Source organism: Bufo bufo, chromosome 3, assembly GCF_905171765.1.
Source record: "Bufo bufo chromosome 3, aBufBuf1.1, whole genome shotgun sequence".
NCBI lineage: Eukaryota > Metazoa > Chordata > Amphibia > Anura > Bufonidae > Bufo > Bufo bufo.
Genome location: NC_053391.1, coordinates 410,500,607 through 410,516,206, shown reverse-complemented (window position 1 = coordinate 410,516,206; position 15,600 = coordinate 410,500,607). Strand labels below are relative to the sequence as shown.

Sequence of the window (15,600 nt, the reverse complement as noted above, 5' to 3'; positions counted from 1 at the left end):
ACCTTCGCAACCAGAAAAAAAAAATAAAGGCATACCTTAGACATTAACTTTAAGCCACGTTCAATTCTTGGAGGTGGCTTCTTGTCCAATATCCCTGCTTCATAAGGAGACACAATGGCCGGATTAATGAACCTAAGGAACATGGCACTTCCTACTGCACCAATGCTGTTCTGTGGAAATCTCTGGCTTACAACCTGCAAAACAAGATATTGCAATAATGTAATACACAGAAAGAAAGGGAAACTGAAATAATGTGTTAGCCATGAGCGGCTGCCTTCTCAACATTGTAATCGATTATTAAAGGCAACGAGAACGTAAAATGTTTTCATAGAAATATAAGTACACGGTGAGTCATGTACACTGAAGCACGAGAGCCAAGGTGCAGTTAATAAGCATGTATCATTTAGGATTTCTACTAATGAGATGCTGTGAAATTAGTCAGCTAGTAGATCAAACATAAGACAATTAACTAGTCCAACCTTTAGGCAGGTTTCATGGCGTCTTCATTGTTTTTATAGTTTTAAAAAAAAAATTGGGGGGGGGGGGGGGGAGGGAAGGGTGGAGTAAAAAAAAAAAAAACACTAAAAACACTGCAGCCAGGTGTTTAAATCTACAGAGAAATCTATAATACACTACATACAAAAAAAGACAATGCCCCACCAGTCCATGGGTTGTGTCTAGTAATGAAACTTGGCTCCACTGAAGTAAATGGGACTGAGCTGCACCACTACACACAGTCTGTCAACACTTGTGGCAGAGGTTTGAAAGAAAGGTGCCGTTTTCCCCTGGACAATGCTTTTAAAAGGGTACCTAAACCTTCACACACTTTATAAAAGCGCGTTTTAAATGTGATGGAAATGATTTCTGTAATGTACTTAATTTTTAATACAATTTTAATCTTTTCCTAGTGAAATATGCGCCAGAGGTTCAGGTTCCCCTTGCACTTCAGTATCCGTACTCTGACTTATTTTTTTTTTTTTTAAACAGGACTTTTTTTTGTCAGTTCTCGGAGCAAACGCAGATGTGAACTCGACCTAGCATGTATTTTAGTCTGAGAGCAGAACCTCTGGGAGGTGTTTCACACGTCTCCCTGGTAAAATCTATAGTATTTGAGGTTTTAGCAGGGTGGGCGCAGGCAGAGCATCGATATCATATGGGACATGCTCCACTAACAGCCAGCAGACCATGTCGGTACAGGCTATAAACAGAGTGGAGTGAGCGCATTGCTTGACCTACCATATGACATCACTGGTGCGGCTGCGCCCTCTCCGCTAAAACCTCAGATGTTAAGGATTTTACCAGTGAGTTAGTGGAGGAGACGGCTCAAACATCTCTACAGGTTCCGGTCACTAAAATACATGTTAACTGTTCGATATAAAAACACTTCCAGACCCATGTATGCCAGGCTTTAGCAATGCTCCGGCCTATACATCATCTAGTGCGGCCAGAGTAGAATGTGTACTCCTACACAGCAGTGTACGCTAGTACGGATTCTAAAGTGCGATGAGGCACCTAAAATTCAAGCATCTATTTAGCTGGGAAAAGTGAAAAAAATAATAATAATTTGATATATATATATTTTTAATACTACTAATATTATTAGTACACTACAAAAACCAATTCCGTCAAATTTAGGTTTGTTTTAATAAAGCGTGTGAAGGTTTAGTTACACTTTAACTGCCAAGGATGTATTTAATACGCCATGGCTCTTAACACTTGCCCCAACTACAGTATTAGGGTATGACCACATGGCGAGGTCGTGAGCTGTTCAGGGCATGGCCAATTAGGTCATAGCTGCCTTTTATTTAACGAATGAAGACCGCACTGTATAGCCAGTCAGCATTGTTAATGGCTGCACGGCACCTAAAATACCATGGTCGTCATTAATTAGATAAAAGACTGGCCGGCCACACCACAAAGGGCTCACGACCATGCTGTGTGGTTGTACTCTTAGGGATAGAGGACTTCGAAGTCAGGGAGCAGCATGAAAAGTTCTGCTTTTGTATGTGAGAGGGAAGGGCCGGGGGGAGCTGTGACATCAAGAAGACCGAGCTTAGCCTGTCCCTGTCATGTCATCCCCTATAGACCAGCTCTAATGTTTCCAGGAGGTTGGGGGGAGGGAGATATACAGGAACTTGTATCCATGTTATCACCCCTCTCATCAATAAGGGAGTACATGAGCCCTCTAATGGTCAGATAGATTTTATTTGTACTAAAGAATGAGAATACGAGCAGTCACATCCCATCACCCCCTGAACTTAATCCGGACATGTGTCAGCTACATGACGGGGATTGTTTACCAGCCTCTGGATCATGGAGATTTGTGGATTATTTAGTTCCATGTGAAGATATGTGCATTTATGAATTGCACATCCTGAACTATATTCAGAGTGCTTTCACATACAGCTTTTTGGTGAGTTTCTTTTGCTGTACAATGCCAGCTCCAGATGTTAGCTGAAAGTCTATTGGAAACCGATGCAAGACGGACTAGCTGATTTTTATTTATTTTTTGCTATTGTTGTTAATTAGGTGATCTTATTTGTCTTCCTTGCTTCTGTTAAAAAAAAAACTTTAAAAAAAAACTTAGCATGCTGAAGCTCCTGGTGTTTTTTTCAGGCATGTCTACTTTCAGATAATATATGGGTATGGGCAAGGTATGATGCGATTTTTATTCTTCACTTTATAAGTTAGATTTTGTGTTAATCAAAAGAGTGTAGACTGCTCTGGCGGCAAAAGGGTTAAAGCAGATCAAGAAAAAGCTTTTGCATGCAATTTTTTAGGCCTTGTTTTAAAGCAAATTAGAGAAACAAAAAAAGACCAAAAAAAAACAAAAAACACACTAGTTATAGTACGTGAAAAGCCAGTACATGGCATACGCAGTACAAACAGAAGATCTCCAAGCATGCTACATCAGGCAGAGGGCGAGGAACACAAGAAAGAACGCGAGGTGGCGATTTCATCTGCCAGTTCTGCTCAGCCTTTCACCAGCACTGAAGAATGCAGAATTCACGTAAACTATCAGCAGCACATGCAAGTACAATCATCCTCATTGTTATACTGTACAGTACGGATTTCTTCTCATTCACATACGTTATGCCTACTTCTGCACGTCTCATATGCAGTGGCATTGCCATCCTGCACATTGGGTTTATGCTGGAGCATGTACCTGGAAAGGCTACTGGTATTGGGATACTTGGGTCATGTATATGGGCCTTTCTGCATAGAAATCAATGGAGTATCATCTGAGGTTCTGCTGCACGAGAGGTGGAATTTGTTGAATAGGACCCTGTTTGGTGCAGATTCAGCAGAGAACAGTCTGATGGATTTTGCCAGATCTGGCATTAGTGGATTCTTATGCTACGGTTTTTTGGCTGGTCGACCGCCTGTCATTTGTCCTGGATCAGCTTGATGGAGATGTGAGCAAGACCTTAGGGGGCTTCTCATGCATAGCGGTTTGTCAATAATAAAAGTTAGGCTCCATTCACACGTCCGCAATTTGTTCCGCATTTTGTGGAACGGAATTGCGGACCCATTCACTTCTATGGGGCAGCACGATGTGCTGCCCGGACACGGAATTGCGGATCCGCACTTCCTGGTCCGCACTTCCGTTCCGCAAAAAAATAGAACATGTCCTATTCTTGTCCGCCATTGCGGACAAGAACAGGCATATTCTATTAGTGCCGGCAATGTGCAGTCCGCAAAATGCGGAACGCACATTGCCGCTGTCTGTTTTTGAGGATCCGCAAAAGACGTTGCAGACGTGTGAATGGAGCCTTAATAAATATTTGCTCCTCCGGCACCTGTCCTAGCGCCAACTGTACAGCACATTACTAAAAGCTCTTTCCTTTTTCTGCAGGGGCTATTATGTCGTCACCAGCCGCAAAGACGGCATACCATTCTATTTATATGACCGTATTGATGACGCAAGTACAGCACGTCATCACTGCAGCAAAGTAACAAACTACTGGTGCTGAAACTGCAGGGAATTTAACAAGCAAGACTCATTTTTCACATTTTAAAGGCAGATTTTTTATTTTCTATACTACTAGACAACTCCTGTCATCTGGGATACCTATGATTCAAGGACATTATGTTAAGGGCATAAGAGAGCACATGATATCGATGACCGATCAAACATTGCTTATAGTACAATTAAAGGGGTTGATCACTTTATGCTAACTTTTAGCATATCAGTAGGTTGAAATTAGCAAAAAGTGGCCAACCCCTTTTACTAACTGGGACCTTGTTTGACCACAGTACACAAAAAAGAGATATGTGGAAGTACTAGATTTTAAACTGTTTTAAGCTCTATGTACTAGGACTGAAACGATTACTGAATAATTGAATTGAGTAATTTGACAAAAAATCCTTGACGCAATTTTTTTGCATCGAGGATTCGTTTGTGTCATGTGGCCACGGAGCAGGAGTGAGGCGCTTACTATTACTCACCGCTCTGTGGTCACCCACAGGCCCGCACTACACTGTACTGTATCGTAAGCACGTAAGCGCGCACTATGACCCGACGCTGTGTGACGTCAGGACAACAGTGCAGCACGCGGAGAAGAGGAAGGAGCTGTGGAACGGCGCCCCTACAGGAAAGGTAAGCACTGGTGCTGGAGACATGGCTAGGAGGGGGAGCTGGTGGCACTGGGGGGCAGCTGATGAGTTTTTATAAACAAAATCTTTTTTCATTAGTTTTTTGTTGCTATAGCACTCTATTAATCGTTGGATCAATCAATAGAATACTCGATTACAAAAATTGTCGATAGCTGCAGCCCTACTATGTACATTTATTTTAGAATAAATTCCATTTGAAAGAGAAAAGAAGCTATTTATTCTGGGTTAGAGGGAAGTTCTGCACATATACACATTCACATTCTGCAGCAAATCCTCGACAAAACTGGTACAGAAACAATGGTGCTGCTGTCCACGGTAATTAGCACATTGCATTTCCAGCTGCCAGTCAACCCATAAATGACATAGCGGCAATCGGAGATCACTGTATACTTTTATGATAGACTACTAGATTTCGGTGTTTCTTATTGGCAAAAGTTGGTAAAGGGAGCCTGTCATATTGAACATCCAACCTCTTGGCAGGATGATGAGCAGATCGATATATTTTTGTGGAAAAAGATTTAGTATTTCATTCATTTTAACAGCGGATTTTTTTTTATACGTAATGGGGTTTATCAACAGTGTGGGGGGGGGGGGGGCGTCAGTGACATAACGCACAGGAGACATGTCACAGCTGCAGCGGTCACATGAACTGCGCCAAACTGGATACTGATGCAGGGAGACAAGAGAGCTGCAGCTGCTATGGCAGAGCTAAGGAGCCGATACCCAGTGGCGGGGATCAGGCAAGTATGATTCCCTCCGCAGGTGCAGCCACAATAGGGGGGGGGGGAGACTGCATTAGGGGTGAACAGTCCCTATAATAGTCCAGTAGGTGATCCTACTCTGTATGCACATTTATAGAGGGAATGCTGTCAATCACTGGACTCCTAAGCACAGAAAGAGCAGAGCTTAGTGGATACCAGTTATACTGAATCTTTTCCCATAAAATGTTATAATCAATCTTCTCTGCCCCGCCTGCTCTATAACATGCTGCCTGAGAATCAGTCATCATGCTGAACACGGCAGGTTCCTTTTAAAGCTCCATTACACAAAAGATATTTCAAGCCTTTAATGCATGACATTCAATTTTATAAGGACGATCCTCCTTGGAAAGTGCAACTCTTTTGACCAGCAGTCTTTTGCAGCTACCCACGCCACTAAGTAAATTTGCCACTCATCGATAGTTACCATTTTGGTGGTCTTGGGTCAGTGTAGGGGTCCATGGTATGAGATTCTCTTTAAACACTTCTTTATTTTACTTCACTGAACACAAGTTGACGGCGGACACGAATACAACAGTTTCACAGACGAGCCCTAGAGAACTTACTACTTCTAATAAATGGAATAAATGTTCATCGATACGTAATAAAAACTGAATTTGAGTTATTCGATTGTTAAAGGCCATCTTCAAGAGTGGACATTGCAAAGAGAAAGCCTTCTATACCTCTGTAAAGGATCTTTCCCATTTGTCAAAACTACTCACTTTCAATGCTACTCAAGACCTCATTTGTTTCAAAGGGTCATCATCTTCGGGGGGGGTTCAGGAGTATATAAAAATATCAAATAAACTTCTTTAAAGGGGTTGCTCTACACCAGGCATCTCAAACTCGCGGCCCTCCAGCTGTTGCAAAAATACAACTCCCAGCATGCCCGGACAGCCTACAGGTATCAGCCTACAGCAGGGCATTGTGGGAGTTGTAGTTTTACAACAGCTGGAGGGCCGCGAGTTTGAGATGTCTGCTCTACACTTTACAACTGATGGCCTATTCTCATAAAAGGCCATCCTGCGCCAGAACTACACAGCTTCGTATGTTGTGCACTGAAGCGAATAAGAGCAGCACTGCAGTAACCAGTTCTGTCCACTACACAATGGATGGAGCTGTGTAGCTCTGGAGCTGATGCAAAACACCTGATCCTCAGGGAGTGTTGGGTGTCACACCCTGGTCAATCAATCCTAAAGGGTTGGTCAACCCACTGAAGCAATTTCTTTCATACACAGCATTTATGCAAGCTACATTACATGGATTATCTCACAGAATCGTCGCTATCCAAATTAGCTTTGAATAATTTTTTTTCAAATGCTGTACATACAAACTACTTACCTTTACAAGAGTGCAGAAAAAAAACCTGTAAAATCTAAAGGATCAAATCAAACTGGAAATCTCAAAACACTTTATAAGCCTTTTTTTTTCAAAAAAAAAAAAAAAAAGAAAAAAAAGTCACATTTCAGAAAGAACAAGCTTCGAGTCCCAAGCATCTAGAAAGCAGCAGTCCCCTCAAGTCTAGAGACCGTGCACACCATCCCCATTACTTAAGACCAATGCTCCTTAAGCAAATAAGCTGACATTTAAAAAAAAAAAGATAATACATTTCTCATGTCAAACGCTCACACAGAAGGCGCAAAACACTATAGAATTTCAGTGTGTTAATCGAAATGAAAGCTATTCTGTGCCAGAATTAGTAGAATGATTTTGACAGTGAAGAACTGGAGGCTGGAGTGAAGATGTTTTTAATAGCGGAAAATATAGAACATAAAAAGGATCGTTCAGGTTTCTTTCTAGTTCCAAATGGTCAATTTTTGTGTATTCGGGGAGAAAATGGCTGATAGAAAGTTCTCCAGACTTACTGATTTTTTGTTTTCCTTTTTTTCTTTAGCGGTAGCTTTATTCAGTAGGGAGTGGCAAGTTGCCTACAGGACAGAGATGAGCACAAACAAGTCACAGCACCAACTACACATAGCAAAGTAAATTAAAAACTGAATTAATGGAAAAAACACAATGTGGACTCGAACATACAACTTCACAGAAAAGAATGCAACACATAGTAATGGAATACACATCATGAAAATTGTGGCCTCTCTCATATGGCTCCCAAAATCACTTCTACTAGTTCTGGTTTCCTAATTTTAAAATTCAAGTAAAAAAGAAAAAGGTTTTAAATAGCATCCATTTTACAACACTGTAGCAACAGAAAAATGTATTTTGATTTTTAAAGTGGCCATCAAAAGTTTTTTAATGCCACGGAAAAAAAGATCCTAGTCAAGGGCGTTTTAAAGTATGCTTCAATTATATAAACAATGTCAGAATACAGATAACAGTCCAAATGAGGAGCTTCAAGGACGTCCCTCAATCTATAGAAGGGGCAGGTCTCCTTCCCTATGTTAAATAACGGAAGCATACTTTGCAAAGCGCTGGATTAGGACTTTTTCCCCATTACAACCTAATCGAATGCCCACGCCTACAGCGCCACTGCCTCGAGGTTGATCCTCAAGTTCCAGCAGCCCACAAGTCGACTTGTGCTTTACATCTACTGCCTATGCCAGTGGTGGCGAACCTATGGCACGGGTGCCAGAGGCGGCACTCAGAGCCCTCTCTGTGGGCACCCGCACCCTGGAAAAAGTCTAATATGTACCAATATGCCTTAGACCTGCCATTCATCAGCGCGGGACGTGCAAAGAACAGCACAGGCAGCGCACTGAATGTAGGCAGGCTATTATAGCTAAATAATAAAGCACATGGAATATATACTATATTGGACAGTAGTAATCAGGGTAAATTACTGTGTTGGCACTTTGCGATAAATATGTGGCTTTTGGGTTGCATTTTGGGCACTCAGTCTGTGAAAGGTTCGCCATCACTGGCCTATGCCAATTAAAGTTGGTGGCTCATCACTCATCACCACACAGGTATAATTCTATGTTGCGCTCTTTTTTTTTTTTTCACTTTAGTTACATAGAAAGTTTTTTGGAAGCAATCATACAAATGAAACTGAAGAACTGAAAAAAGGTAAGAAAATGTACAAAAATGTCATGGATTGAGAAGAGAGAACATACCTCTAGCAAAGCTGATGGGAATAAGAAAATACGTACCACCATCAGCACCATTATTAAAAATATGTATAAACATGTTTGTAGCTCTAAAAAGTAAACTAAACCTAAGAATAAATGATAACTGTATACAGAGGATGAACTAGCACCAGCGTCTATCATTCTGCAGGATTTTCTGCATAATCCGGAAACAGACTTGTAGAAATCCTGCAGGAACTGACGTCCAGTTGGTGAATGGCTGAGGGGGTGGGCCTTAGTCAAGGAGGCAGGCCTAAAGATCTGTGTAAGGGCTCATTCAGACGGCCGTATGCTGTCCGCAAAAATACTGAATGCTATCCGTTTTTTTGCGGATCCGCAAAAAAACGGATCTGCAAAAAAACGGATAGCATTCAGTATTTTTTGCGGACCCATAGACTTCAATGGGGCCATGTCCTGATTTTCACGGACAAATATAGGACATGTTTCATTTTTTTTGCGGATCCGCAAAAAAACGGATAGCATTCAGTATTTTTGCGGACAGCATACGGCCGTCTGAATGAGCCCTAAGGGAGGAGGCTGCTGCTCCAGCCAGTTCTTTTACAGATAGGATTATGAGAGATACGGTATATTGCATATCTATAACTACACACATATTACTCCGTTTTAATTGTACCACGAGAATAATTAGACTCAACTAAGAGAAGGAGATAAATGGAGGAACTGCTGGAATTTTTGTTTAGTGTTCCTCTGAGACAAAAAATAAAATAAAATAAAAGTTTGAGGTGTACTGTTCCACGGCATGAGAAGCACTTTTACATTTGACGGCAATAGGTCTAAAATGTAGCCAACTGAAGGAAAAACACAAAATAATTTGGATGCTAGAATAGTCATTACTTCTATTGTAAACAGCTAAAAAATACATATAAAAAAAAAAGATATACACAGAAGAAATGACAGAGAAGATCATTTACAGGGTATGGAAATTTTCCTGTTGCCTGATATACAGACACATGATAACATGTAGGAAATGTGCCAATATTTGCATATATAAACCCTATAAAAGGGGTTTTCCATGAATTGATAACGACCTATACTCAGAATATCACATCAGCAGGGGTCCAAGTCCCAGCACCCACGTCAATCAGCTGTTTCAGTGAGCCGCCCTGCTCACAGGAGCTCTGGTAGCTTTCCCCCGGCAGCTTTCCAAGCACAGTGCCGTACATTGTATAGTGGCTGTGCTTGGTATTGCAGCTCAGCCTCATTGACTTGAAATGAGCAGAGCTGCAACTAGGCCATGTGAACAACGTATAGTGACATCACATGGCCTAGGAAGAGACCGCGACGTACATGGAGCGCCGGCATCTTCTAACAGCTGATTGGAGGGGGTCCCGGGTGTTGGGGTCAATCTCATATTGATGACCTATCCAGAGAATAGGTCATGAATATAAATTTCCGGATAACGCCTTTAACCCTTTCAGTACCGGGCCACTTTTCACAAAGTCCAGGCCGATTTTTGCAAATCTGACAGATAGTAATGCCTAATAAAATGGTCATCAATCAACATTCCCCATATGTATGCTTTATGTTGGCATCATTTTGTAAATATTTTTTTACGTAATGGAAACCACCCATAAATGACCCCATTTAGAAACTACACCCCTTAAATTATTCAAAACTGATGTTACAAACTTTGTTAACCCTTGAGGTGTTCCACAAGAATTAAAGGAAAATGGAGGTGAAATTTCTAAATTTCCCTTTCTTTGGTAATTTTTTATGTTCATTTTTTCTTGCAACACAGCAAGGGTTAACAGCAAAATAAACCTCAATATATATTACTCTGATTCTGCAGTTTACAGAAATACCCCATATGTGGGGGTTAACTGCTCTATGGGCACGTGGCAGTGGTTAGACTGAAAGGAGCGCCATATGGATTTTAAAGGCAGATATCGCTAAAATGGTTTTTAGACACCATCTTGTATTTAAAGAGAACCTGACGTACCCCTACAGTGGAAACCCTCAAAAAGTGACCCAGTTTTGGAAACTACACCCCTTAAAGAATATATTAAAGGGGGTACTAAGCACTTTGACCCCCCCCCCCCCCCCCAAGCGAATTACAGAATATGGAAACACTTGGAAGAAATGAAACTTATAATTTTTACAGCCAATAAAATGTTGCTTTAGCCCTAAATTTTTCATTTTCACAAGGGGTAACAGGAGAAAAAGCATCTCATAATTTGTTACCCATTTTCTCCTGAACACGGCAACACCCCATATGTGGTGGTAAACTGCTTCTGGGGGCACATGGCAGGACTCAAAAGGGAAGAAGCACAATATGGCTTTTGCAGCAGAGATTTTGATGGATAGGTTTATGGGTGCCATTGGTTTTTATTTTTTTCATTTTGTGGTACATAAGACTATGATCGCTTGGTATAAAATTTTTGTGAGGCAAGTTAAAAATAATGGCAGTTTTTTTTTTTTTTACAGCATTCATCTGAGGGGGCATAGAATGTGATATTTTTATAGAGCAGGTTGTTAGGTCTATCATTTTTATTTTTGTTAAGCTTTACACAGTGAAATCATTTTTGAACAGAATAAAATTTTGTTTTTGTTTTGCCATTTTCTGAGCGCGCTATTTCTTTATTTTTTGGGCGATTGTCTTAGGTAGGGGCTCATTTTTGCAGGAGGAGATTACGGTTTGATTAGTACCATTTTGGGGTACATAAGACTTTTTGATCACTTGGTATTAAACTTTTTGTGAGGCAAGGTGATTAGAAAATGGCTTTTTTTACACTATTAATATTTTTTTATGGTGTTTACCTGATGGGGTGGATCAAGTGATATATTTATAGAGCCGTTCGATACGGACGCGGCGATACCCAATATGTGTACTTTTCTTTTTTTCCCAAATTTTTACAATTTTTTTTTTTACTTTATTTTGGGAAAAGAACGCTTTTTTTTTACTTGAAACTTATTTTTCTGTAAAACAATTTTTTTTTTTACTTTTTTTCCACTTTATTTTTGTCCTACTCTAGGACTTAACTTTTGGGGGTCTGATCCCTTTTAAAATGCATTACAATACTTCTGTAAGTGTATTACTCACTGTAATACACTTACAGCTTCCTGCCTGTGAGATTCCAGGGGGCTGAATCTCACAGGCTCTCACGGAAAGCAGCCACGATGCTTAAGGAAGGCATCGGGCTGGCGTCCCTGCCATTGGGTCCCGGTCACAGCAGCACAGGGACCCGATGGACATCCCACACCCGGCAGGATACCGCACGTGCTGAGGTCAGCGCTGCCCGTGGCAGTGCAAGGGTTAATGCGTCGGCATCAGTGTTTTCACAGCAGGGGTCCGGCCATCAGTGACTGCCGGACCCCTGCAGCTGATTGGGCAGGTGCAGCTCTTGCGCCCGCCCAGAGTGCTGTAGCTTTAAGGCGCTGGGATTTCTGTCCCAGTTTCCAGCACTGTACATGTACGGTGCTGGTATCCTACGGGTTAAAGGGGTTTCAGGAACTAGCATACTGATGAGTTATCCATAGGACAGGTCATGTATCTGAGATTGTTGGTGGCAGCCGCAGGTTCCAGAAATAAACAGTGTAGGAGCAGGAACACCACAGCTCCAAACACCGTCTAGTGTCAGTCTCAGGTACTGCAGATCAGCTTCCATTCACATGAATAATGCCATCAGCTACAGTAACTAAGAATGGCCACAACACAGTGTACGGAGCTGTGGTACTCTGGACCTGGCCGTTTCCACTAACAGCTGGTTAGTGGGGGTGCCAGGTGTTGGATGCCCAACAAACTCATATCGATAACCTGCCCTACATGTTGGTCCCGGAGAACTCCTTTAAAACTGAATTTAAGGGGTATGCCCATAAATGTTAGTGTTGAAATGCTAAGACCCCCATAATTACTGAAACAAAGAGGAAGAAAACAGCTACTAATTGGGCATTAATGACAGAGTTGCATAAAAGGGTTCTCTCTTCTAGTATGCTAAATACCCATGGCTGGTGACGACCCCCACTGCAGTGCAGATATGTCGTGGATAGGAGATGCTGTGCATGTGTGTATGTGCGCTTCCGCAGTCCTGGCCACCAGAGAGGCCGGTGCTTTTTCCTATAGAGTGCTAGCATGACCTGGACTGGAGGTGGACGTTACCCCTGGACACGAACAGTGTAGAATGTAATGGAAAAATTAATCTGGCCAGCAAAGGAGGCAATATTTAGAATCACAATACATTAGTAAGTTCCTGGTATTAACTTTCTGTACATGATAAATGCTATTTGCTGAAGTGACACAACCCCTTTAAATACATGCTTTCAGTTGGCGATTTCCACTCTTCCCATTTTGATACTTTATGGGTCTATTAAAACTATCTGGGGATGGGGGGGGGGTGCTCCATAACTCTCCAGTATGGATCCCTAGGCATTATTTGTTACAAAACACAGCAAATATTTTGGTTCCGGTTGTGGAAGGATAAGAGAAGTAGAATTAAATATGAAACTCTACATAGGGTCAAGGATGCGGGTGGTTTGGCGCTGCCTAACCCCTTACTATACTTCCCTTCAGCTCAGCTGCAACACTTTAAGGGATGGAATATGGCGGTGGGCGGGGGGAAAGGAGGTAGGCTAGTTGCATGGGCGTCTGGTTGTTATTCGCCACTAGCAGTCTTGGAGGGGGATGTAGACCCTAGGTTTAAATCTGCTCCAATTCTGGGGCTTATGAGGAGGGTGTGGACTAAGGCTAGAGAGACCTTGGGTATTCCAAGACTGTTAAATATCTCTCCCATCTGGAATAATCCTCTTTTACCTGAATTACCAATGGGGACGGAATGGAATTTGGAATATTGGCCAGTTATACTCCCAGGGACTTCTAAAGCAGTTCCAGCAGCTGTGTTCTGAGTTTGGCCTCCCCTCCACACATTTCTATATATACTTGCAGCTGAGGCACGCATTGGATGCGCAATCCAGGCTTTCCTCATTACAGTACACGACTAATCAGACGCTTGATGCTGTGGTGGCAACAGGGTCTGTAAAAGGAGCCATCTCAAAAGTCGATTTTTCATTGCATGTGGACTACTTTAAGAAATTCCTGACTCAGATTAAAGCAAAATGGGAAAAGGATGTGGGAACAATTGCTGACACCCAGTGGGAAGACACGCTTGCATTAACCCCAAATTTATCCCTTAGTGCAGCAGCTAGGCTATCGCAGCTGTTTAGAGTACATAAAACCCCGGTATTTCTCTTTAAAATTGGATATAGAACTGACTCCTGCTGTCCGCAGTGTGGCGGGGGCTGACTTATTTCACATGTTGTGGAGCGGTGATAACCTGAAAGTATACTGCCATGACGTTGTACAACTAATAAATAAAACATACAGCGCAAACTCTTCCCCTGATCCTAAAATGTGTCTGCTTGGTATCTTTGATGCGGACAGCTTACAGCCGCCTATTATTATAGGTATTAATAGAATGCTATACCAGGCACGTAAAACACTGGCAGCGAAATGCATTCAGTCACTTCCTCCAGTTATAGAAGAGTTTACTGCTAGGCCGAATGTAGTGATTTGATTGGAAAGGGGGGTATATCTCAAACGAAATTGCCTTTCAAAATTTGAATATTTGGAGTATATGAATAGACAGATCCGGAGTATGTAGTCCTTGGCTGGCTCTTAATAGAGGCATAGTACGTATTATGGGATAACATAGCTTAATCTGTTTGGTGAGTGCAGGCTATTGATGGAAGCTGCCGCTGCCCCTTGGGGGTGCCACCACCTGTGTTTTCTCATTAACTGACAAATAAATGTATGCTATTCTACCTGCTGCCATCTATGTACGGGTTAAATTGGCTGAAGACTTCTGTTTTCTGTATCGGGGGGAGGGATTTTTTGTTGTGGGATTGCACTCACGATTTATTCTTTGACTAATTATGATTGAATTGTCTACACAATGTATTTTTGAATCCGAATAACTTGTATCTTGTTCTGAAGTGCACTTGTTTTGTACATGTTTTCTTAAAACAAAAATAAATAAATATATATATATACACACATACAGTATATAGATAAATCAATAAAAATCAGATAAAAAAAACATCTGGGGAAGGAAATTTACAAAAAACTTCATGACGACGTTTGTAATGTAAATGAGCACATTTTGGAGCACGCCATATTTGCAACTTTTTGCCCTTCTTGCCACTTTTCAAGTGTCAAGAAAAATAGACAGGGTTGAGTAGGGAGAAGGTATGGTCAAGGACATTAGACTAATTAATCAAGACGAAAGACAAAAAATGGTGCAAATGTAAATGTACGCCTGCTCATAGCACATGTGGATTTTTTTATTTTCAGTCTTTAGCACAACCTGAAGGTGTGTGCGCTAGTCTTAATAATCTGCTATTATATCTTGGGTAAAACACAGTATATATTATTTTAGTTGTACATTAGATGCTCTGGCAATTATTACTAAGACACAACAAAAAATAGACTGGGTGGTCTAGGCCTCGGCTTTGTATAGCGTTACGTTACACACATTACTGCATCATACATACAATTTTAAGCTTCTTAACTAAATCAGCTACAGTGCTCATTATCATAGCATATATTACCAAATGATCCACTAACCCAGGAAATTAATTCAATTCCCGTTTCTGGTCCTATTATTAAAAAATAACTTTTATTTGCCTTTTAATAAACTATATTCCAACACAGAAAAAACACACACTTTTAAAAGATATATGGAGGACCTGGACCTGTGGGCTCCGTATCTATATCCTCTAAGAGGATTATTATATTATTCAAAGGACTTGCTCTTTCCCACATATATATCGCACATAGGCTGCTAGTGTTTAGCCCGTGTAATTGCGCTTGGGTATCTATAGGTGTCGCCTATTGCCAGGTCATTGACCCGTCATGCCGCAATTGCTGATTGTTATGTTTTAGGCTTAACCTATATGATATGTCCTACACTGCCTATTTTCAGGCTACTTGTCATGTTTGCACTCTGGCCCTCAGGGGGATGCGGCGTCTGCAGATCGCCTTTCCCTATCCATTCTCAGCCCTACCATTAATTAAAATTGCTAAAGACACAGCTCCCCCAACATGTTTCACCGCATCAGCGGCGTCTTCAGGGGAATGGAGCTACTATCAACACGAGTGTTTGCTAATTCCACCTCTTTATATCAGTAGG

The 15,600-nt window shown here is 41.5% G+C and overlaps 1 protein-coding gene across 4 annotated transcripts in view; it reads right to left on the bottom strand.

Annotated features, from left to right (window-relative positions):
- Positions 1–15,600, bottom strand: part of NF1 (neurofibromin 1) — a 259,226-nt gene that overhangs the window by 114,047 nt on the left and 129,579 nt on the right. For 2 of the 4 annotated variants that reach the window (XM_040424878.1, XM_040424879.1), the window contains exons 30-31: positions 7,241–7,303; positions 36–194 (exon numbers count right to left, since the gene is read on the bottom strand). In XM_040424878.1, coding sequence (XP_040280812.1) covers positions 36–194; positions 7,241–7,303 — 222 coding nt within the window. The remainder of the gene's footprint in view (positions 1–35; positions 195–7,240; positions 7,304–15,600) is intronic. The other 2 variants (XM_040424880.1, XM_040424881.1) reach the window with 1 other exon arrangement.